Source organism: Phasianus colchicus, chromosome 3, assembly GCF_987193195.1.
Source record: "Phasianus colchicus chromosome 3, bPhaCol1.hap1.1, whole genome shotgun sequence".
Classification (NCBI taxonomy): Eukaryota; Metazoa; Chordata; class Aves; order Galliformes; family Phasianidae; genus Phasianus; species Phasianus colchicus.
Window position 1 is genome coordinate 24,723,463 of NC_143438.1, and position 24,954 is coordinate 24,748,416.

The 24,954-nt window shown below is 36.1% G+C and overlaps 1 protein-coding gene across 14 annotated transcripts in view; it reads left to right on the forward strand.

Moving 5' to 3' along the window:
- CTNND2 (catenin delta 2) overlaps window positions 1-24,954 on the forward strand; it is a 622,619-nt gene that overhangs the window by 485,737 nt on the left and 111,928 nt on the right. For all 14 annotated transcript variants that reach the window (XR_016465049.1, XM_090137091.1, XM_090137090.1 and 11 more), the window contains one exon: window positions 12,953-13,136. Coding sequence is in view for 13 of the 14 variants with exons in the window: in XM_090137091.1 (XP_089993217.1) it covers window positions 12,953-13,136 (184 nt within the window). In the remaining variant the exon portion in view is untranslated. The remainder of the gene's footprint in view (window positions 1-12,952; window positions 13,137-24,954) is intronic.

Genomic DNA, 24,954 nt, shown 5'->3' on the forward strand with positions numbered 1-24,954 from the left:
TGGTTTTGTTTGTTAGTTCCAGAGAGAGCACAAAGTTCCTGCTTTAAGATTTCATGTGGGCTGTGTCACCACAGCCTCTAAATGTTCCTCGTGCATTTGTCCTCAGTGTGCTCCTCTTGGGTGGAGAAGTATCACTATCTCAGTTTTACAGATGGGGAACTGAGCCTATCAAGTCTAAATGACCTGTCCAGAAATCCAGCAAGACGAAGGTGTGAATCATTTTGAGTAGGCACTTAGCTGTGAGGAAAAAAATATGGGCAGAAAATGTTTTTAGCAGCTCAATTTATCTGAATAGTAGTGAAGCATTCACTGCCTGCTTCAAGTACCGTGAAGCACATGCCTGCCAAGGTGAAAGTTATGATATTATTTCTTCCCTCCAACATGCGCATATTCTTCCTTGTTGTTCCTTCTTTGAGGAGCTTAGAGTTTCAATTTCCAGTTATCTCAAGACTGGTTTTGGAAGGGTACTTAAACCTGCAAACCAGCTTTCTATTCTAGTAGCTCCTTGCTTTTCAACATTGCCTTTAACACCTTGAATGTTTTCTTCCTTTTTCTTCAGCTCCTAGGCTGAAGCTGTGAGAGAAGTGTGGTGCCTAGCTGCTATGAAATGAAGTGGCGTTAATGCCCATTAAATACTTCTGGAAATATTGAAAGGTTTCTCTTTCAGAAACACTTCTATAGTCACTGTAGGGTTTTTTGCTGGAAGAACATGAATAAAGTAACTGAGGTAGACCAATGGATATTGGTCTTCTCAACAGCCCTGAGGAGAAGGATTTGGGGATGTTGGTTGATGAAAGACTCAATGTGAGCCGGCAGTATGCGCGTGCAGCCCAGAAAGCCAACTACATAGTGGGTTGCATCAAGAGAAGTGTGACCAGCAGGTCAAGGGAGGTGGTTCTGCCCCTTTACTCTGCTCTTGTGAGACCCCACCTAGAATACTGTGTCCAGTTCTGGAGCCCCCAAAGCAAGAAGCTTTTGGAGCAGGTCCAAAGGATCAGCGGGCTGGAGCACCTCCCCTATGAGTATGGGCTCAGAGAGCTGGGGCTCTTCAGTCTGGAGAAGAGAAGGCTCTGGGAACTTTATAGTGTCCTTCCAGTACCTGAAGGGGGCCTACAGGAAAGCTGGGGGGGACTTCTTGTAAGGGGAGACAGCAACAGGACATGGGGAAATGGCTTTAAACTGGAAGAGGGTAGATATGGACTAGATATTTGGAAGAAATTCTTTACTGTGAGGGTGGTGAGACACTGGAACAGCTTGTCCAGTGAGGATGTGGATGTCCCCTCCCTGGAGGTGTTCAAGGCCAAGCTGGATGGGGCTTTGAACAACCTGGTCTAGAGGGAGATGTCTCTGCCTATAGCAGGGGGGTTGGAACTAGATGGTCTTAAAGGTCCCTTCCAACTGAAACCATTCCATGATTTTATATGAATGTTATGTAGAAGTGAAACATTCTGATAGAAATAAGAATTTTCATCAGGGCCTACAGGAATGAGGAATCTGCAACCTCTGACAATTTCCAGAGACTTGAGGAGTCATGTTTCATGTAGATATGTAAATGAAAAGAATTCCATGTAATCTGAATGCACCACAACTGATTTAGTTGTTTTTTTCAGCCCTGCCCTGTGTTACTATTTTCTACAATAGCTCCTGTTAATGGGAGCCTTTTATTTTAGAATAATTAAATGCTAACACTTTTCTAACAAATATAAATAAAAGAGAACACAGTGAAAATTAGAACAGATTCTGCAGATGGTAGAAAAAATGTTTTCACTTGTTATTAATGAAAATGTTTAGCTGATTGTGACTCAGCTTTCCTTCCCTGAGTTACAGTTAATTATGAACTCTTCCACAAATTTCTATTTTAGCATTCTTATATTTGATTTATTACCAGGGAAAAATAAAAACCAACATGCAAAAATAAGATGTGCTAGCAAGATTAATCCTGTTGATTCCTTTTGGAGAAGGTGAGGTAAAGCAGCATTTGGTAGATTCATACAACCCTTGCTCCTTGGCTACAACAGCTACACGTGATGGCTGGTTGCCTGTTTCAGATAGAGCAATTTAAACTCCTTTTCGTTTTGGCAAACAAAAGCAATAACAAATGGAAACACAGATTATACTTCTTGAGGAATAAGCTAACTAAATTAGAAACACCTCAATTTAAACAGGTCCGTTCTATGACTGCGCCCCAGTTTTTTAAACTGTATATACTGTATTTAATTGAAAGTAAAAATGATACACTTTTAGAAAGCACATGATGAAAAAAAATAAAGCTTTAAATAATTACAGGGAAAATATTTTTTTTTATGCTGACAATCAGCCTCATGCTTATTTTGGTTGACATTAAGATGTCAAGGATCTAACTATTGTTTGCTGAAAAGATATAAATTGTAAAGATCACAGTTTTACCCACTACATTTAAAAAGCATGAACTGTATAACACTGCACATATGTACTGTATAGAAAGGTGCATGTAGTCTCAGTATATTTCATTCACATTTATGTTGAATCAAAAAAACATATTACATTGTTGCAATAAACAGGAAAAAAAAAAAAAGAACTTCTGTACTTCTGTACTGTATTCTTTCCAAATAATCACTCATCTCCAAATGTGTTTAAACCATACGGTTGAACATGAAATTTTTTTCATTTACTTAATGGATCTTGGTTTCTAATACATATCTGTGTTGACCATACTTTCAGCTGTGGCTTAGTTGCATTTTTTTTGCTTGATTTGTCTTTAGTTATTCCTCATCTCATGCAATATTATTATGTCGTGGTTTTGTGCTTTTTGTTGCCTTTTTATGATTTACATGGTATTTATAACAAGATATTTTATAAATTTACTGGTAGTCTGGTAGTGTTGCTGAACCTATATGTTGTCCTACTTATATATATGTGAGTTCATATCATTTATAAGTAGGTATATAAATCATTGGCATGTTGGTCAGGAAGTTCCAAAAGGTCCCTTTGAGTCTCTCATGTATCTTTGCTAATCAGTTTAATAGCAAGTTAATGAGCCTGCAGTGATGTGTAAAGCAAGTTTAAGGGAGTAGTCTATTTAAATGAACCTCTTGGCTGACCTTAGAGAAAGATATATTGTGATTTATTTTTTTTAGCTAATTCTGGACTGTTCTTTCGAATTTTTAACTTCCTAGTACAACGATAATTCATCTATTGGGGATTCCCAAAGTCAATAACATTTAATAATATGGCAAAAAAAAAAAAAAAAAAAAGAGTATTTAATACTTAGGATCTTAAAGCAATTTATCAAATCAGTAATTCTCTGAAAAAGTGCCCTTGGTATTAGCTCAGTTATTGGAGCGTATAAACACAGATGTGACTTTTTATTGTGATGAAAACGTAACTTCTAGAGGTACCAACTATTTGTAGCCCTATTGCTATTTATCTTGATCTGAAGATGATTAAAGGGTTTTTCATCTCACTCTCAGGAGATATTCCCACAGACATAGGTAAAGAAGAATTAGTAATGTTATTTTATTTTTCATTTGTATAGTTCTAAATATCCCAATTATATCCCTTTCTTCAGATTTATATTAAATATTCTGGTCCAATATTGTGTATTAAATGACCCAGTTACTGATTATATTCAAAAGCTGTTAAGAAAAAAACATAAAGATAAGGAAGCTTGGCCAGTGAAAGATCGAAATAATTTTCACTTTTTGATGTTTAATGTAAAAGGATAGGTATGAAGAGATGTATGAAGTGGTGTGCTTTTGGAACCAAAGAGAAGACTTCAGCATTACTGTAACTGAAAATTAGATTATAAAGATATGGCTTAGGTTCAAATATATAAGGTGGTTATTAAAAAAAAAAAAAATCTTTTCAAACAAAATTTGTAAAGCTGTGGATGTGCATACATTATTATGATTGTGTGACCGTGGTATTAGCATTGCTACAAGGTCAACATAAATTTGGTTCACTGTAGGCTTTAGCTAAGTAAGACTGCCAGCTATCGTTTGGGGCGCATAATTATAGTTAAAGAAAGTGGAAGAAAGGAATCAATAAAGAAAGTACACAAATACCTTTTAAGATGCAACTTGGTGAATTAGCTTCTCCACCACCACGAAGCAATCTCTTTCTCCTGTCAATCAAGGAAAATAGAATGTTTACATGTAGAAGTAGATAACTACTAGATTAAAGCACAGCTTTCAGAAGTGCCTGTTTTGATTTGGGCAATAAAAGGCATTAATTCATTTTTTGTTTAGTTTTTCCTCTGAAGATATGCAAATTCCTGTAATAATTTGAAACAAGTGCTTAGAGAAACTCAAGCTCAGTAATAGGTGACTTACAAACTTTGTTTACCTTACATACAACACCTGGAAAGATTGAGGAAAAAAATAAAACAGAAAAAAAGTTTTAAAATTTTCTTAAGAATACTTTTTAACTTTTTTTCCTATTAATTTTATAATAATATTAGCAAAACTCTATCTGCTTAGTCACTTAAATTTGTATATTTAAATTCTAAATACATTTTCTTCAGAAAGGGCTACTTGAACAATACTGTCTTTTATCTTTCCTACTGTTTTATTAAATGGATGTACTATAAGTACAATTTCCTAGTAAAATCGATTTTGAAAGTGGATTACGTCTTTTGTGCTAATACACTCTTGGTGTTTTAAATGAGAGTTGTTTTCAACATTAATAAAATTATTTATGTGTTGAAATTTTGTATTCACATACATTGGATGAAAGCCACTGGTTGAATAAAAAATTACACTATAGTTTTACCATTATTTCTTCTGTAAAAGCACAAAAATCTTTCTATTTCACAAAGTTACTGAACTATTTACTCTGTCTCATTTGTTGTAGTCAAGGTATTCTTCAGCCTCCTCCTTCTTTGTGTTTTGGGTTTCATATAAAATGCCAAATCCTGCAGGTCTTGGATTACTGTAAAAACATGCGTTTCACCCCGTACCTGAAATCTTCCATGTCATAGTTTGTGGTTCTTAGTGTTACGCTTAAAATCGTATCAAGGAGAGAAGGGAAAACCGAAGGTTTCTTCTGTGTAGGAAAAGTAATTGCTACAACTATCTTGTTACGTATGCACCAAACAATTATGCTAAGTTAAGCAAAAATAAAACTAATAAAGGATTAGATGCATTGTTTTCAGGAGTGGTTGTTAGAGTTAACCAAATTAAAGGTCCCAGCTTTGAACAACCCTGGCAAGGTTAGTAGAAGCCCTCTGGACAATTGCTAGCGGTGGCAAGAGGATGGCTAGTAGGCTACAGGGCTACTCTGTTTTGCCATCCTGGTAAGAAATTCCTTTCAGCTTTTACAGTGTCTTCAAAAACTGTTACTGCATCAGCAAAGGAAAATCTTCTTGTATTTCTCCAAAGTCCTGAACTTTTATTTCACAGTCAATAGATGTGCTTTACCAACACGCAGCTAGCTGTATAGTTTGATAATATTTAAATTTTAGATTTTTTCATCATCTACAGAAAGCATTGTGAGCATTTCTAGAAACATAGGAGTGAATTACAAACAAATTCAAGGGAGGAATTAGTTGGCATTTTATAACATCTTCTTATGAACCTGTCATGCCACCACTTACTGTGCCATGAATTCTCTTGGTCTTGACAAGCCATTGTTCTCACTAACTGGGGAAGGAGAGGGCAGCGCTGCTCATACTTTAAGTTGTTGTGATGGCGATTTCCATCCTGGAGGCTACAGCACTGCCAATCAATCAATTGCAATGCCATTCAAAACACATTCTGTTTGTAGCTCATCTGTAATGGCAAAGCTAGAAGTAATTTAATAAATTGTGTAATTTTGCTTCAGAAATGATGCTGTCTGATCAAATAACACTTATGCAAACAGTATTGACAGTTTCAGTGGAATAATTTTCTACAAAATCTACTAGAATTTACTGTCTAATTACAAACAATCTTTGCCCCTTTCTCAGTATGCTGTCATTATTTTGGCTCTGAAAATAGGGAAACCCACTGATAGGACTTGTCTTCATGAAGAGTTGCTCTCAACTCTTTCTAAATGATCTGCTGAACTTGTTCACCAATGTTGCTACCAAGAAAATAAGGAAAGAGTTAAAAACGGATGCTGTATAAAATCTTCTGTTCTGCTTTCTTAGCAACAGCCTGAAGCATAGATGTGGTGCATCAGTTGTTACACTCAGCGTGTTATTGTGGGCAGGAGCAACTCACAGATAGTGCTGTGGCTCAAAGCCTCCCTCAAGTTGACAGTGTCAATTCCTCAAGATGAACAAAGGGAATCACGACTCACTGGCATCCTGAGGTCTCAGTTGGCAGCAGTGCAATGTCCATGACAAATAAGTCCCTCTCACCTTGGCGTTGGGGTCTTCTTGGGGCTCCTTCCACAGCCCTGGGCACTCCCAAAGCAAAGCTGGTGCTGGGAGGAAGCAGGCCCCTGCCTACCAGGCCATGGCTGTCATGACGTGCTGCCACCAAGGCAGGGCCAACCCCATCCCAAGGCTCTGCATCACCAACTCACTGAACCATTTATTCACTTGTTCTGAATTCAGTCAGTCCTAGCCCAAAACCCAAGGTGGTCTCTCTGTGCTGGAAAATAAGTAAGTCACCTATGAACCAAATTAACTTTCCAAAGTCAGTTAGAAAAAAATTGTTTTTAGCTTGTACAATCAGAAAGATACAATTTCTTCTAAGAAATTCATTCAAGTTACTTTGATTCATATGGCAACCAGAGAAATAGAATTCATAATTCACTTGCTAAAATACATGTAGAGTTTTTGTATTTCTTTCTTCTTTTTTTTTTTAGTTTGGTCAAATCTAAGTTTAAGAGGAAGTATCAAGACAATCTGGATTGATAAATAGAGGACATCTGTTGCAGCATATGGCTTGATGTAACAGCTGCATTGAACTTTGTTCAGCAAGTAGTAATCCTTTGGAAAAAAATCAGCTTGGCATACAATTTTGATGCCCCTGCCTGAACATTGGAGTTTAAAATACTTGCAGTTCAAAACCTCCCTGTAGTATGGAATGTTTGCAATGGAAATGTTACTGTGATTTCAGCACAGCATAATTTTTCTTCTAATAGATCTAAGTGTTTCACAGTTTTAATTTGTGATTAAACTGCTTTTTTTTTTTTTTACTGTGGCCAAACCAATTTTATTTTTTATTTTAGGTCAACTTCCCTCCAACAATTTTATTTTCAGCTCTGTCTTTTATGTATCAGTTTTAAGATATGGCTAGATTGTGAGATTCTAAGTGTTCACTGAGCCTTCCATTTTATAGACTTTACAGGTAGGTCTGACTTCCTAGTTGGTTCTTCTGAGAAAGGGCCTTGCTACCTAGAGGTTTAACTTGATGGTGAACTTTAAGTATAACTTTTTTTTTTTTATCTCTGTCTGAGTGCCTTTATAAAACATATGTCTTACTTTTGGGTGCTTTAGAACATTCCCCAATAAAATACACACGTAAACATTGAAGAAAAAATAAAACCTTCCCATCCTTATGAGTGTTGTTGTTTGATTTTCTTGTTTTCTGGCAAGATATTTAGGTGAGAATGGTATTGTTTTATGCATTAGGATGAAATTTTATTTGAAGTTTGTTTATTTTTACTGTGTTTTTTCTCAATGTCAACTAATTGCTTTTGATTTGATTTCTGTATTTTATGCAGCAATATGGAACCAGTTAAATTGTATCAGTTAGGGGAAAAAAAACAGGAACCATTGGTCTTCCCACAGTAACTGAATTTGGTACTTCCAGTAATTCCTCTGCTGTCTAACATTAAAGCTGATACCTTTATAACTCTCTTGTGTGACAGTTCCCTTCCACAATTAGATGTTATTTTAAAGCACACAACAGAGAGAAAGCAGCAGTGCTAGGTCAAAATTCAGTCATGTGACAAGTGTGCAGACTTTTTCAGTTAATGCAATAGCTTTTGGACAGAATTTGTTCTGCAAAGTATGTGCAAGCACTATTAAAATCAGTCCTTTATGTTTTAATAAAGTCCTATATTTAATTTTGGAGCATTAAGAAAGATAGCTTTTCAGTGGAAATGCTTATATTATTCTGTAATGAAGGTCAATCTGCATTTGTTTGCAGTGAAAAAGAAAACACCTACTTCTGTCAATGTTTTTGCTTTGTAATGCTGTAAATGGCTGCAGAAGGAAAATAATTGAATTGCATGCAGCTTCACTTGCTGTTCCATGAACTTGTAACTGCTTATTACTTTCACTGAAACCCATTTTTCCTCAATTTGCACTCTTCATGGGCAATCTTATGTACAGGTAGGCAGAAAACCACCTTTGCATATGTACATAAATGAATTACATGAAGGTCCATGTAAGGTATTTATCCACTAGCCAGATAAAATATTATTTCAAGAAAACTAATGAAGCTGCCTTCTCTGTTACACCAGTTTTGAAAAGGAGCTTTCTTAAATGCTTTGAATTCTTCAAGTGCTAGAGTTCAAATCAGACTTTTTTTTTTAAATCTAATTTGCCAGTTAAGAAATGCTGCAGCAGTTGGTGTTTGACATCTTTTATGTACATCAGTTACGTTTTCCTGCAGTTATAGGGTGGATGCTGTGATTCTTAAACACCAGTTGCATGTAATGTGATGTGCATTTTTCAGTAGGATAAATGATTTCATCTCTGCCCCTGCTCTGAACTCAGCAGAACTGACGTAATGTATATGGAGCCCACGCCCTGCTGCCTCAGCGCTGATCCAGTTCTGCAGAATAGCATTACAGTTATATGGGTCTCTTGAGCAACAAAGCTGCAGTAAGAGCCAGCAAGTGACTTTTCTAGTACCTGAGAGCTGTGGAGTAGAAGACGCTTTTCCTGAGGGCTCCAGCAAAAGTTCCCTTGCACTTCGCTTCTCAGCAGGGTATTTAGCTCTCAGATTTCAATCTGATTTATGATATGCATGAGGATACTCCCAGTAGTACCAACATACCATCATTTTATAAACAAACTGCCTGCCAAAGCTGTGCTTGCTCTTACTGGGAGCTGGGATCTTAGCTCTACCAAATCATACACTGCATCAAACCATGACCAATTAATGAGTGAAATTAAGATGGAAAAGAAAAACCTGAGTGAGTTGCAAGACTTTTTTGTTTGTTTGTTCTTAACAAAGAATATTCAGTAGGCCAAGTCTTAAGTATAAGGCTGCCTTAAACATACCAAATTGAGAAGATCTAGAGTTCTTTAATATTTTTTTACTTACAGTCTTTTTTTATCTCATATTTTATTTGGTGATGTACTTGTTCTGCAGCACAATCAGAAATAATGTATGTAGTGGCATTGTGGCAGGGATAATACTAATGGTAAAAGCTAACTTTTTCAGTTTCTTCATTTCCACTTATAGTCTAAGTCATTGTAAAGGGCTTTTTATATATATAAAAGTAATGATTTGAGATGGCATCAAATCATACACTGAATAACTGTCTAGACATTCCTGATTTTACACATGGTCTCTGATTCTCTGATTTTTGCACATGATGTCGTAAATTTTGCAGTAGCTTAAATTCATTTAATTTATATAAAAAAAAATAATGCTGTTTCTAAGCTGAAGGCATGATGGATCTGTTCTGTTTACTTAGCAGCAGTAGCATCCTACTAGTCTGGATGGTGTTTTTAAGAGTTGGTCTTATCTTCAGCTTTGACTTCAATCCAAACTTCAGCTAAGTGAAAGACAAATCAGAGTTTTTCCTTGTTTTCTTTTACTTTAGTTACCAACATATTTAAATTGCTTTAACTAAAATCTGCATGTAGTTTTCCGTATGAACCATATCTGTATAGTTCCCAGGGTGACATATATGTACATGTATATATTTATGTTTTACTAGCATACGTCTCTGTAAAGGATAGCAATAACAAAAAAATGGTAATAGGAACCCATAATCTATTGTTCTTGCTGAAACAGTATTATACTAACATGTAAGTTAAGATGAAGTTCCCTATTAGTGCGTGATTAAAAAAAAAAGAAAAAAAAAAGTTGTTATTCCATTAGGGAAAAGAGAGAAACAAAAATGGCACAGTGGCTAGTGATGACAGTAATTGGGTTTAAAACCTTTTAACTGTTTTAAGATGACTTTGAAAATGTCGATTACAAACTTTTTAATCAGTTTAATAATTTGATTGTTGTCAAGTGTGAAAGACCTTTTTAGAAAAGACTTTTTATCTCTAGTGCAATAAATAACATTGCTGAACCTACTCAATGCATGTACTATGATAAGTAATTCCAGAAAATTTAACTTGGTACAGAAGGGTCACCATAGCAAGCATTCCAGTAGACTCTTTGAAGAGACCTTCATCTGATGTCTGCAGGTAATTGGTATTGAGACCCTAAATCCATCTTCCATCTTGAACCAGCTGAATGCTTTCAGTACAACTTACTCCTTATGTTTACATTCAAAATGAAACTAGATGATAGTGTTTCCTTAGTCTTCAATTTGTTTTACGTAAGGATGAAAGCTTCTAAGTGCAGAGAGACATGGTCAGTCTGGTGTGACTACTTTTTACTTTCTGTGTAGCATTTGACAAATAAAAATGTTTTGCAAATAGACAGGGAGACAGAATGCCTTCTTTCAATGCATTGCCACCTTAAAGGCAAGGAAAAGAGAAGACACTATGAACATGAATGATTAAGAGATGTTCTGCACTGATCTGGCCAATTCCTTATTTCCTCTTCCCTCCCAGGAGTCAGCCTACAGATGATAAACTATTGAGTTAAAAGGCTGAGTTGGATTAACAACTTTCTTCCACTCCATATTCAGCAGGATAGGTCCCATTATTCATGATTAATCATTGATATGCCAAGTCCAGTCTCTTTCCCTCCTAGGAGCAGATGATGGCACAGAAATGATTTAGGAGGCAGTCAAGACACCTTGGCTACTATTCCAGACTTGCATATTGTGCTCTGAAACCCAATTCATTTGCGGCTTTAAGAGCAAGGTGGCAAATTATCTCCATGACCAACTGCTTAGTGGGAGTTGATCTGAAGAGGAAACATAATGCACGCAGTGTTTAAAACCACGTTCAGACAGATGCCACAGGTCAAAAATGGTGGTGTCTTTTTATTTCTTGCTTCTTGAAAAGTCTAGAGAATGGATTATCTTCTTTGACACACGTAAATCTAATTCCAGATCCTCCTCAGCAAAAGTAATGGGAAATGAAATCCCAGTGCGCTTTCATAACTGAAAGTTCTTAATTAAGATAGGGTACATGGAGACACTTAGAACGCCAACCTCAGCAAGTTGCAGTCTACCAACTGCAAAAATAAAATGTAACTTGTCATAATGAAATTGTTTTATTCATTAATGTAGTTGGTAGTATTCAAAGACTTAAAATTAGATGAAAGGCATTGTTATAGGGTGGGAGATTAACTTACTGCTTAAAACTGCGTGAGGTGCAGGAACTTAACGGCAATGTCAGGCTTAGTGGGCAGTGCTGTTTTATTAAACTCTACCGTGACTCATAATCGTTGCAGAAGAACACAGAACAGCAGAATCTATTCTGGTGAGCCCTTCGTTATGATACTGTGGAAGTTTTATTTCTGGCTAGCAAAACTGGACCTTACTTCCAGCTCTTGGCTGAGTGAGTAGGGTTTTATTTCGAGCTGGCCAGTTCCTATGGCAGCTAGTGAGCAAAAGCTCCTGTGTACAATGTCAAATGTTAAAAGGGCTTAAAGATTATGTTTCTTTAAGCTTCCTTCCTTTAAGTAGGAACCTACCAAATAACAAATATTACATACATACACATTCTTAATAATTTTGCTGTAAAGGACTTGTTTGCTGCTTCTGGGTTTTTTTTTTCTTTTTTTTTTTTAATGGCTTATGACTAGTACCCGAAGCCCAAACAATTGTTTTGTTATCATCAAAGAACTCTATTCTACTTCAGTTCCAAAAGAGAACTTCTTCACAACGAAGCGACACATTGTCTTCCTGAAATATTAAATCAGACCTTGAAGAAGGAAAGCTTTGGATCCTACTTCTCTACCATGTGTAAGAATGGTTCACAGAAAAGTGAATATAAATATCATAATGAATGCTTTAATTCTTTTACATAAGGTATTACTTTTCATAAAGGCATTCATAACAAAAATCAAAGACTCTTTTCGTTGTTGCTTTAAGGAACAAATGAAAAAATAAGTACTTTTATTTCTGGTGGGGTTTTTTTTTTGTGTCCAGCTGAAGTTTGTTAGTTTCTGTCTGTTTTACAGCTTGCAGAGAATTTCAAGGTTTTTTTTTTATCTGTATAACTGCATTTGTATACAGATCTGTAAAAAGTAATTAAAACATGAAGTTGTATAACTGAAACATTCTTCCCCCAGCTGTAATTTAAATTTATTAAAGGGAAAGCAAAAAATGTAGGTTAAATTTAAAGGGGAAAGCAAAAACTGTAGGTTGATTCCCTTTAATTATAACTCCCCTTCAAAACACAGAATGCTAAAGAAAACCCGGAGCAAGTAGAGTGCTTCCTGTTTGTATTTATAAATGCTGGAGCCCACGTTTATAAGATTTAAGCAGTTTCCACCCACCATGACTTTTTTTTTTTTATATATTGTAACATACCGTTTATATTTGCAGCCTCTGCTATATGTTGATGATAATATTTCTTGCTGGTTAGTACTTCAAAACTTGAACACAATAATGACAAAACTGAATTTTTCCCCTTAAGGTTAGGTGTGGAGCCAGGCTGTTGTTACATAGAGAGAAAGTAGGAATGATCTGAGGCTTAGCTTTGAGAAATTTCCATTGGTGCTGTGACCATTTGTGTATTCAAAGCTTTAGTCCCACTGGGGAGGCATCCAGATATCATTCGGCTCCATTTTGTCTTTATTTTTTTGTTTGTTTGTTTGTTTGTTTTCTGATGCCAAGAACAGCTTCCTTAGAAGCATTAATCATGTGATTTTTATTTTTTTATTTTTTAATAAAACTATTCAGTGTCTTCTTCCAGAATTGTTAATCACGAGTCCTTTTCTTTTTGTAGGAGTTCTCTGGAATCTCTCTTCCTGTGATGCACTGAAAATGCCAATCATCCAGGATGCCCTCGCAGTGTTGACCAATGCAGTGATCATTCCTCACTCTGGATGGGAAAACTCTCCGCTCCAGGATGATCATAAAATACAACTTCATTCATCACAGGTGCTGCGCAATGCCACTGGGTGCCTAAGGTAAGTACAGCCAAACATTTGCTTTGCTTGAGTCATCTTGCTTTGGCTTGAATTGCTATTTCTTGTTCTTAGATGCCTGTAAAATAAATAATTTCTGTGTCAGCAAAGAAGATGACTTTCAGTGGTATAAACTGTCAAGTCAGAAATTAATTAGAAAAAAAGCTTCAGGCCATTCAAAAGCAATCCCTAGAAGTTTGCCACTTTTCTTAATGGCTTTGACCAGTCTCCTCATCAAAGCTTGTATATTGCAGATGTTTTTTTCCTTCTAGATTTTTCCCATTCTCTCAGTTCCCTGAGTGAAATCAGTATGTTCTCACTATTACACCCAATGTACTTAATGCAAAAAGCAGTGAAGATGCTTAAAAAAAGTAACATGCCTTGAGGATTCCCAGTGCCATTGGTAAAGTTATAATAAATATATCAGATATATTTTTTCTGCTCTGTGAAGATGAAAACTGTGGTGGAATTAGAGACTAATCAGATAAAAATTGTGCAACTCACATACCTAAACAGATCATTACATATATGTTATGTGTACCAAATATATATATGCAATACCAAGTTGCACTCATATAAATAAATGCAACATGATAAATCTGTTCTTAAACATCACCATAGGTATGAGAATGAAAATAGGATGAGTAAGAAGAGTTTCATTTCTGACAACCCCTTACAAAAGGACTGAATCATAGCAGTCTCTGGATTCCAATCCATATCAGTGTGTTGATGTATTTTAACTTATTAGGCAAGTTCTTCAAGTGATGATTTTGTTTTTCTGTTTTTATACTGGAGTTTCTGTAATCTGTCTCAGACACTTGTTATGAAGATTAATTAAGTAATAGCTTTAGGTGCTTCACGGGAAAATTTTTAGTTGAATAGTATTTATTGATGATACAGCATGTGTTCTGTGTTTCATCCAAAACAGAAATCCATTGGATGGAGGTAAATCAAAAAACATTAGTTGATTATTTTCTTAGGAGGCAAAGAAAATTGCAGTTTTCTTACTTATGTGTAGCAAGCACCTTTTTCACCTTGTGTTTTTTCATCAAATGAACTATCTTCCTTTCAGAAGTGAAATATGGAAAGTTTAAGGGAAAAATAATAATGATAATTGATTTTTATATGTAATCAGACATTTAAATATAGAAGGTAATAATTTATTGTAAATATACTTGTATTGGATTTAAATATAGGTATGTATATGTGTATATCAGCTACATTATATCTGAGTTTTACTGATTTGATTTGGAAATATTACGAAAAGAGTTTTGTGGTATATTTTTGTTGCATTACATTCAAATCCCTAAAAAAATACTGGTAGAATTACACAGGTTATTCCATAAGGACTTATACCATTTAGTACTTTTCACACTTCTGATATTTAGCCTCATTTAAATAGCAGCCTCTGAAAAAATGTCTATTATAAATTTGGGCCTTCACAGGTTCCCCTTTTCTGAACGTGCATATTCAGTGTTAATTTCCCTACACCAAAGAAATCTTCCTGTTAACTTACTCCAGCTTCTTTTCCCATCCCTGACCCTGCAGACCTCGGTTGTTCCCACCTTTTAGTTGATGGATTTGTGTCACATTGGTCTTGAAATCTTTCTTTCTTTCTTTCTTTTTGTGAGTATGTGCACGCCCATTTGCAAACTGATGTGAGCTTACTGTAGCCTGCACTCTGGGTCAGCCTGAGGACTTGTGGCCACATGAGAATGGTACGTTGTCTGATACAATACACACTGCTTTGCAGCAAGGCTTACTGCCAAGTGCTTGATAGTACTCTGTCATAGCAGAATGGCTTCTGATCGGCTCTTGCAAAATAAGCTCATATCTGCCTGCAAAAGACTGTGCATATTATACCTCTTGAATCCTTTCAAGATAGCTGCAATAATTCAACTGCTTGTCCTAAGCTGGTTTGTCTTCTTTCCTTGTAACCCTAGGCCCTTGAACCACGAGAAGGCTTTTTAGTAACTTTCTGATCTCAAGCCCTTCTTATTTCCCAGGTGCATCTTTCTCTCCTCTGTATCTAATTGAGGTATTGGCCTTTGTCCATCTTTAGATAACTTCATCCAACTTAGTCCATGTGGATGCTCTTTAGCAAAGCCAGAACATTTGGAAAGGGCTGAATTTACTTTTGCTTCATTAGCAGAAATTTTCTTGTTTATCTCCTCAGTCTCTACAGAAAACCTCTCCCTCTGAAGAAAATGTAAAATTTGAGACTGTACAAGGAACAAAAATATTAGCTGACGTTTAAGGAGCTGAATGGTTGCTTTTGTGTGTTTTTTTGTTGTTGTTTGTTTTTTGTTTTTGTATTCATATAAAATAGTGGGGTTGAAGAAAACAGTGAATGACAGAAAGAAATAGAAAGCTGAGTTTTACTGCAGCTGATGAGATGCACCTCTGTGCTGCTAGTATGCTAACTAACATTCCTTAAATACCTGCCACCCCCAATAAGCTTGAAACAGCTTTCACACTTTCCCCTTATGACTAGATACAAGCTTCAGATTTCCATTTCAAGATCTCACAGTATGGGGAGATATTATGAAGCAAGAAGATAAAATGTACTGGCAAAGACACTGCAGTGCTTATCTGGTAAACTCCATTGCAATCTTAGATGGGATAACTAGTTCTCAGACTCCTGTTTGGTTGTCCTCTACTGCTTTCTTTTTCCCCTTCTTTCTGAGCTGGTTTGCAAGGGAACGTTGATTCATAGCAGCTGCACCCAGATTTTCAGTGGTAGTGCTCAGTAGCATAGGAAAGCTATTTGACAAATGTTTCTAAATCAGTAATGTTGACAGATTTTAGAGACATCAGGCAGCATTACATAAGGTTTAATGCCACCAGATATGCTAGGAGGCTTTTTTTTTTTTTTTTTTTTTAAATCTTCAGTGCCTTTGTTTTTTTGATGCATCCACTGTTAAAGCTTTAAGGAATATCTGAGAGGTGCTATAATATAATCCTTCCTATATGGAGTGCCCATAAATAGTTTGCATTGGCTATTATATAGGAAGAGGAAGATCTTTTATATATGCATTATATGATTATTTTTCTTTTTGCTATCTTCCTGTTTCTCAGTTTCTTGATGAGAATTTTTTTTAATCTTTTTCAATTACATAGTTGCTTCTTAACTGTGATTTTAGTACTCTTACCTTACTCTTCACAATTCTTGAGGAAGTTCTTAATACAGTTTTTAAAATGCTGAGTGGGACAACTACTGCAACTTCAGTCAAACAGCAACCCAGGTGAAATCTGTATGAAATCACATGAAAGATAGCAGCAAAATCAGATGTTCTATTCCTGTTATATTCTTCTTTCTTGAAAGAAGTTATTTACAAACTACACGGTTGATCACTTTCATGCTTTAAAAAGAAAATAATACACTATTGTGCTGGATCATTTCATATAAATTAAATATTTAAAATTGTTTAGATAATTCAGATTTTTAAATACTTTTTATTTCTGTCAATTATAAATTGGTTCTTGATATTAATAATTGAGAAACTGCTGGGCCTCAATATGACACATTGGAGTAATCATCCAATTTACTTGCCGCTCCACTGAGATGTCAGGACATTACTTCAATAAGCTCTGTGAATGTTTGGCTTCTTTTTTCCTTTCAGGTTCAGCTGTGACTGATTTATTTGCACTTGTGAAATACCGTCTGTTTGTTTTGTACCTTCTGGTTCATGTAGTCTTCCCAGGGAAAGTCTGTGAAAGCTGAATTTTGAGTCCTGTTTGTTTATAGGAGGGCTCATGGTGTCCCTACTCTGAAATTTAATAATCAACAGGAGGCGTTTTGCACAACGTTCTTTTGACCTGAACTGTCAAGCTTACGTATTACAAAGTGCAAAAGTGTGCAAAGACCATCCAAAAAAATCTCTGGCAATATCTTTTCGGAAGTCTTTTTCCTGATGTACAGTCTCTGGAGAGGCTGTGGGTTTTTTTCCACGAATTTGACATGAGTTTAAGGTAATAGAATGTCACCTGAGGACTTCAAGGAATTTAAGGAAGTATTGCTTTAATGTTCTAAATCTGTATTTTAAGATTCAAAATCATAAAATTCTGCCCTTTTCTTTCTTCAGTGTTCTATTTAATTTTTCATCATATGAAAATCGATATATTAAAATATAGATCTCCCTTTACAGTGTTGGATTTGAAACTGTATAGGAGAGAATAACTGAAGTACTTTTTCTTTGTAGAGCTCCATCCCTTTCACATTTTGCTGTTTCATACTTGTCAGATCTTTCACAAAATACCAAGAATTATTTCTTTCAAATGGAAACACACATAGCAAGCACTCAGAATAGAAAAGCAAAGGGGCAAAATGCTTTTAGAACATGGGTTGAATGCAACAGACCCAGTAGTATTTTCTGGATAGATCAACTTTTGGAAAGAACAAATTACCTTTTCACAACAATTTGTTTTAACTGTGAAACCTGAAAGCAAATGTTTTTAACTGCTTTGCAGATGAATGATCTGTTTCACAAACATTTGCAGCTAATGCATTTATCCCTCAGTCTTATTTCTCTTGCAGTTCTCTTCTAAGCATCTGAAGACTGTTAGTTCATATTCTTAGGAACTTCTGTAATCTCTTTTGAAAATGACATTCTGCTGCATACTGACAAAAGAAAATGTGTGAGCAGCATAAAATAGATAGTATTATTTGCCATATGTTAAGTTTCTAAAAAAAAAGTATAGATATATGTGTGTGCAGAAACTTGCTTTGATGTACATATGAAACTTCTTAGGATATTAAACTGGTACATATATACACATATATATGTACATTTGTATAAATATGTGAGAACTGATTGATGAAGCTAAAACATGTTTCTGTCTTTGCTGACAATTTCAAGTTCTGAGTATCTGCAATTGGGCATAAATAGAATGAACTTTTTGTAGTAGGAACAGGACCTTTGCAGCTAATTTCTTTTTCTATTCTTCTCCCATGAACAGCAGGCAGAGTTTTTTCATCGTTATATGCTGTTATAAATAAAGAGATGTTGAACTTAGCAACCCATTTCTGCTTTTCCCTTGCATTGTCTAGAGCTCACTCTCAAACCTTGCAGTCTTGGAATCAGATAATAGAAAGTCTGTGTTCCATTCAGAAGCTTGTTAAAATCTAGGGTTAGGTTATAATGGTCAAAACTCTTATTAACAGCCTGTCCAAGGGAGGGGCTTTTACCATAGACAGTTCTGCAGAAGAGACGTAGAAGAGTGGCAACTACTCAGAAGCATACTGAGACAGCATTACACACTTTTAGAGAGGGATCTGTGCAAATCCACACTCTCAAATTATACTCCTTTTAGATTTTGAAGTCCTCTCTTGGCCTTGAGGAAAGTATAAGCACTTCTGTTCTTGTCTTTCTAATACAAAGCTAGTGTAATTAATTTTCAAGCATCATCAGATCCGCAGTTTTTATGCTAATTAGCTACATTCTCCTCGTGTACTCTTGTGAAACATGTATTTTACATAGTCTGCATGACTATACATCATGTGTTAAACCTCATTGGGCCACTGTTAGGGTGTTGAAAATAGTAAGAAGGTTCCTAAACTCTGCAGTTATATTGGTGCATCTGTTGTTCAGCAAACATGCATTCTCTTGACATTTCCTCTTGACTTGGGAGTTTCTCCAGGACCTGGACTTGGAAGTAACTGCAGACAAAAAACCTTGCCAAGAAGTCAAGGAAAAATTTAGCTGTGGAGTCTCTAATGTCTGGTTCAGTGCAATTCAATTCCTTTTCACTAAAACCAAAAGTCTTATTAAACCTGCATAATTTATGCTCCTGGGTCTCAGGAATGCACTGTGATAACAAGCTGAGGAGGAATTGAGGCACTGATGTCAGCTCTCCGGTATTTTGAAAAGACCAAGAATGATTCCTGTTATATATTGTCTGAGTGGCTACTAGATAATTTCCAATTCAATAAATACATGTAACATAAATGAAAGTACCTTGATCACAACTTCTAAATCTTGTCTTTCTTTCTAGGTAAAGCTAAATGTCATATCCTGAAATAGAAGTAAAAATAAACTTGACAATAAATTGCATGGCCTACTTTAAAATATAGTAGAACAGTATTCTGTAGTTCTAGTACACAATGAATTTTGAATAACTTTAATAAGCTTGATAATACTTCAGTGAATATCATACTGAAACATAGTTCACTGCAGGGAGAAGAAGCTGAACTTCTGTTTCCTGCCTGTGGAAGAAATAGGAAGGAGTAAATTCTGAGTGGCATTTACCTTACAGCAAGTATTTTAATCAGTGAGTAGGCTCTCAAAAAAAAAAGTATGTTTTTAGAGGCTTTGAGTATTTTAGACAATCACTGACTCATCAGCTCTTAAAATCATTTGCAGTTTTGATGATGTCGATATTTAACTGTGAATTTGAGTGTCTAATTTCAAGCACCTCAATTCAAAACTTGTACACAGGCTGCTTTCATGGACATGAGATATGCAAAATATTCATTTTTAAAGAGCCTAAAACTTTTACTAACTCATGAATAAATGTTCACTGCCATATTCCTGATCTTTGGAAGCACAAACCAAAACTGGAAAAGTCAGAGAAAATGAATAAAGAATCAATCAAATGTTTCACTTTTTCCAGAAGCCAGAGGACCCAGTCTAGAAAAAAGTCACAAGCCAATTGGAGAGGCCACAATGACGAGATCACACTTCCATGTACAGTTTAGGAGGCAGATTTATGCAGGATATGAGAAGGATTGTGTCTTACAAAAAGCTGTGATGATTCAGAAATGTAGCTGAAATAAAAACCTAATGATAGAACTTGGGGTAGAGGGTGATTTTAGTTTGAATAGCTCAGTGTCCTCTCATCACTGCTGTAGTATTTTTATTCGGAAGATAAATGAGAATTATGAATAGAATGAAATGTGTAGCTGTGTCAGATCCTTAAGCACCCCACTTTTTCATAATGCTGCAGTTACTCCCATTTCACATATTCGTGAACAAATTTATAAGGTTCATACAAGGTCATACTGTATTAATTATAGCACTGGTAGTCAAATGGCACTGAAGTTCAATGCTTTTTCAGCATTTCTGATTAGAGTTTTGCTTTCTTGTTACGTGTTCCACATAGCTCTGAAAATTCATTCTTTGCTCAAGTTTTTCAAAATCTCAACCAGAAATTTTATTTTTAAATGGCTGTTAGGGAATACCTTTTGTATTCTGCTTTGATCTGAAAAGTAGCACATAATACTTTTTTTAAGTCTTTTTACTCTCCTATGCTTAGAAAATACGTAACAGCCTTTGGCAGGATGCCTTCTTCCTCCATCATTTTATCTGGTGAAACAAATGGGATTATTCTGACTAAATCTGCCTTCCAATGCAGGAAGAACTCCTAATGATTTTGGATTAAGATAACCAAAAAGTAATGATGAAACCCCATCTTCTAAATGTTATTTAAACAATACCTGAGCAAACAATAAAACTCATGTTACTCTGAATGGGACTTCATGTTTGGATACAAATTAAAAATATTGGACTTCTTTATCAAAGTTTGGTAATTCAGGACCTAAACAAAGTTTAGTTCCTGTTCTTCAACTAAGATCTTTTATTTTCTTGAATATTCGTGTGTGTTAGTTTTAGGGAAAAAAAGAAACAGTTATACCATTTACATGTTTCTGTGACAGTATATTCTTCCTGTAATTTACTAATATATACTGTTGCTAAAAATTGTACATGCACATCTCAAATTAATGTATCTCACTACCTTTGCTTTCATCTCATGATACTCTGAAGTTCAGCAATGATAACAAAACTATCAGCTCCTGCTCCAATTGCTTATGGTTTCCCCAGCCTTCAATTAGGACCACAGTGAATAAATATCTTAAGTGTGTTTTGAATGACTGACTATTTTCTCAGCTTTTCGTGGTTTTTATTCACTCCAGGTTGAATGCCTGCTGTTCACTAATGCCTAATGTGAAAATTTCATCTGCTCACATTTGCATGGTTTAGGTGGTGTTAATTTACATTCCATTCTGTCACAGTTTTACCCAGCGTGGATGTGAATGTTCTAAAGAAAGTGAAACTGTTTTGTGAAAGGATTTAGATTACATGGTGGTTTGGGTTTTTTCCATCTTGGAACAGTTTTCATTTGTGTAGGAGCGAGAGTTAAGCTTGGCAGTTAGGTTTTCAGGAACCCGTAATAAAGTACGATCTGAATCTTGGTGGCCTGCTGACTGCATATGAACAGACTCCAAGTCCCGCTGACTGTATGGGCCTCCTCGATAGTAAGATGCAAAGCTGAATGGCGTGGTGGTGCAGCCCTTTTTGCAAGGAATTTCCAAAGCAGTGTGGAATTGTGTTAGTGCAGAACATGGCACAGTGTGGTGACTACATGGGAAGCTGAACAGTTGTGCCTCATCTGTTTTGGCCCATTGGCCTGAAACTCTTTTGCTTAGAATGAATCACAACACAGCAGGAGGGCAGCAGGTGTCAGCTGGAGCCACCATCTACCTCTGCTGTTGCTTTGCTGACTACTGAGAAGTGTGGGCATTCCTTTTTGAATGGTTACTCTGTAAAACTGATTTAGTCTGTCTCTGCAGAAAATACTACTTGTCTCAGCATGACAGAAAAACTGATTGTGACAATCTCTAGCACGACTTGAGGTCACGGTGACCGATGTTTCATTTACCCAAGGAAAATGAAAAACGCAAGCATCCAGTGCTTGTATGCCCACTCAGTTCCACTACAAACACTTTAATATATTCCGTAACTCTAAAGAGGGTTGAGGTTTTTTAGCCCTAATTGTTTGATTTCTATATTAACTATCTTTTCTCCTCTTGAAACTGTTTGCAGTACAGGAGATGTGAAGAAAACGTAAGGCTCTGCGTAGTGAAGGATAGGCAGGGCATACCTGTTCAGCTTTCCCTCATTATCGTATGATAGACTGCTTCAAATCTGAAGAAAGTTCCCATAGGAGTGAGAAGATTATCTGATCTCTTTGGTTGGTCTGAGGGTTTTCAGTAGAGATATCTGTTTGAAGTGCGCTGATCTTTCTTCATCCTTCTGGATAAGTGAGCCAACATCAGAGTAAACATTTTATCGTGCTGGTTCAGAATGTATTGAACATGTGAACTGTCACACTTCAAGCACCAGAGTAATTAATGCCAGCAGCTCAAGTTGAGCCAGTGCTCAAGTCTGCTGCAAGAAGGCTTTGATAGCATTCCAAATTTCTGCAACTTGGTGAGCTACTGAAAGCTCATGAGAAATACTCCACAGTAATACCCTTAGTACTAAAGCTCTCAGACTTGCAGTCCCCACTAGCCAGACTTGTGAATTTCATTGCTGTTATGTGTTTTGGAAATGTTTTCTCACAAAACCTCCTGATGAAGTAAGTAAAAAGTAAAGAAAAATACTGCTTTTGGGAGTGTGATGAAGTAGATTGTAGACTGCCAAGCGTGCTTAGCATGATGTCTGAGCTCAAGACTGAAAAGCAGCATATCATTTCTGGAGGTCGTTTTTTGTGAAACTGCCTGGTGAGCATTAAGCTTGTATTCTTACTGTCACTACACATCTTCATGGAGAAGTTTTAGCACTTTGTAAGTAAGATTTTTCACTGCGCAGGGAGGACAATCCAATAAGAACACGTTGACAAAGATGAAGTCCATTACTTGAAATCAAATGGATTTCCCACTGGAGATAATTAGTGAAGTAGACAATTAATTTGAACTAAATTGAGACTTCAAGAAAGACCGAAATATAAAGCATGTGATGCCTGTTGCTAATTCAGTTTCATGAATTGTATCAAATTTGGCTATCCTAAAGAAAAGCTCTTGTGCCTGTGGAGTAAAAGAGTTCATAGCAAGATGTAAGGTGGTGCTAATTCCAGCCATAGCTCTGTGATAAACACACAGCCTTGCAGACACTGCTTGCCTTTGAAAAAGTCTTAGTCCTAGGACAGCAACAGAATGGGATAATAGTTTTATCCTGTCTTCTGTCATGAAAGTTTGTGAGAAAATTCTGTCTAATATGACAGACAAAGTGGAAGACTTCTCTCTAAAAAAAGAGCTAAACAAAGATATTAGAGATTTAGGAGTTTAAGGTTTTTTTCCAATTCCCTAAGCTGGCTTAATTTTATACTTTCAAGTCATATGTTACTAATGAGAAAATTTTCTTTTGAAAGAATTCAAGCTTTCTTTTTTCTTAAGTAATAATGTCTCTGTAATTTAACTGCATCTCTGTGTACTATATAAAAACATTCAGCATCTACTGAATAGTATTTTTAGCAAGAATTACACACTACCTACAGAGGGTTACTGTGATGAAGAAGTTCTGAAATATTCATCCTAGGGTAGCTTTTTTACTTTCACAGCTCATTTCTTTTTGTCAGGTACTCATTTATTATAGTTAGTTGGTTACAGCTTCAGCATTTTCATTTGAAGGACAGAAGCGTTGTGAAATACTTCCTCCTCTTCCCCTGCTGTCAGTCATCTATCTTTGTATCTGATCTACTATGCACAAAAGCACTATAATTGAAAAGCATTTCCAAAGACAGTGCCATGAAAGGTTACAGTGTGAAAGGGCGTGCACAAGTATATGATCTTCTTCAGAACCCACTAGCAAAGTAAAAATACATAATAAATTGGAAAATAAAATTATTTACATCAAAATATTCATTGAATTCCTTGGGTTTGTTTTATATAATTAATCTGTATTGAACTTACTAGTCAGAGGGTCAGTCAGTTTGATTAATTTTGATTGATAGTTACTGTCTTTGGTTGCCAGACCTTGTACTAAGAAGGAGTGCCTTGTTCTCAGTATAAATATGAGAAAATGTTCACTGTTGCATGTATTTTTGGTAGTTACTCATATTATATATGCTCATAGCCTATGTGCATTACAGACTGCTTGAGTTAGTGGGTAGACCTAGGTCTGCCTGGCCTTGTACAGAGCTTGGGACCTCAGGAATATTTAAGTTTTGTAACCTCACAAAAACAAGAGAGATCTCCTGTATAGTTAATGAACTAAATATGAATTCAGAGTGGAGAAGGAGGGACATTCTTTTCATAGCTACTGTGATGAAGAAGGCGCAGCAAAGACTAATGATTCTGTTCTGTATTCACCTACATCAGGACCAAGCAGAAACTAACATTTTTGAGGTTGTATGAATGCTTCCTATGCACAAACAATAATCAGATTTTGGGACAAGTTTAGGAAGGAAAATGTGGATTTATTGAATTCACATTAAGAGTAGTGATGTTACTAAGGTGATATCGTCTATGCTAGACATCACCTAGCACAAAAACAATGTTTGGCACAGTCACAGAATTGTAGGAGTTAGAAGGAACCTCTCAAGATCCTTGAGTCTAACCCTCTACAAAAGCAGTTACCCTACAGTAGGTAGCACAGGTAGGAGTTCAGATGGGTTTTGAATATGTCCTCAGAAGGAGATTCCACAACCTCTCTGGGCAGCCTGTTCCTCTGCTCTGTTATATGCACCATAAAGAAGTTCTTCCACATATTTGTGTAAAACATCCTATGTTCCAGTTTTTGGCCGTTGCTCCTTGTCCTGTCACTACTCAACAGTAAAGAATCTGACCTTGTCCAGTGACTCCCACACTTTAGATATTTATAAATATTGATCAGATCCCCTCTGAGTTTTCTCCAGACTGAACAGTCTCAGGTCTCTCAGCCTTTCCTAATATGGGAATGCTCCAGGCCTTTTATCATCTTTGTGGCCCTCCTCTGGACTCTTTCTAGAAGATCTCTGTCTTTTTTGAACTGGGGAGCCCAGAACTGGATACAGTATTCCAGATGTGGCCTCAGCAGGGCAAAATAAAAGGAGAGGATCACCT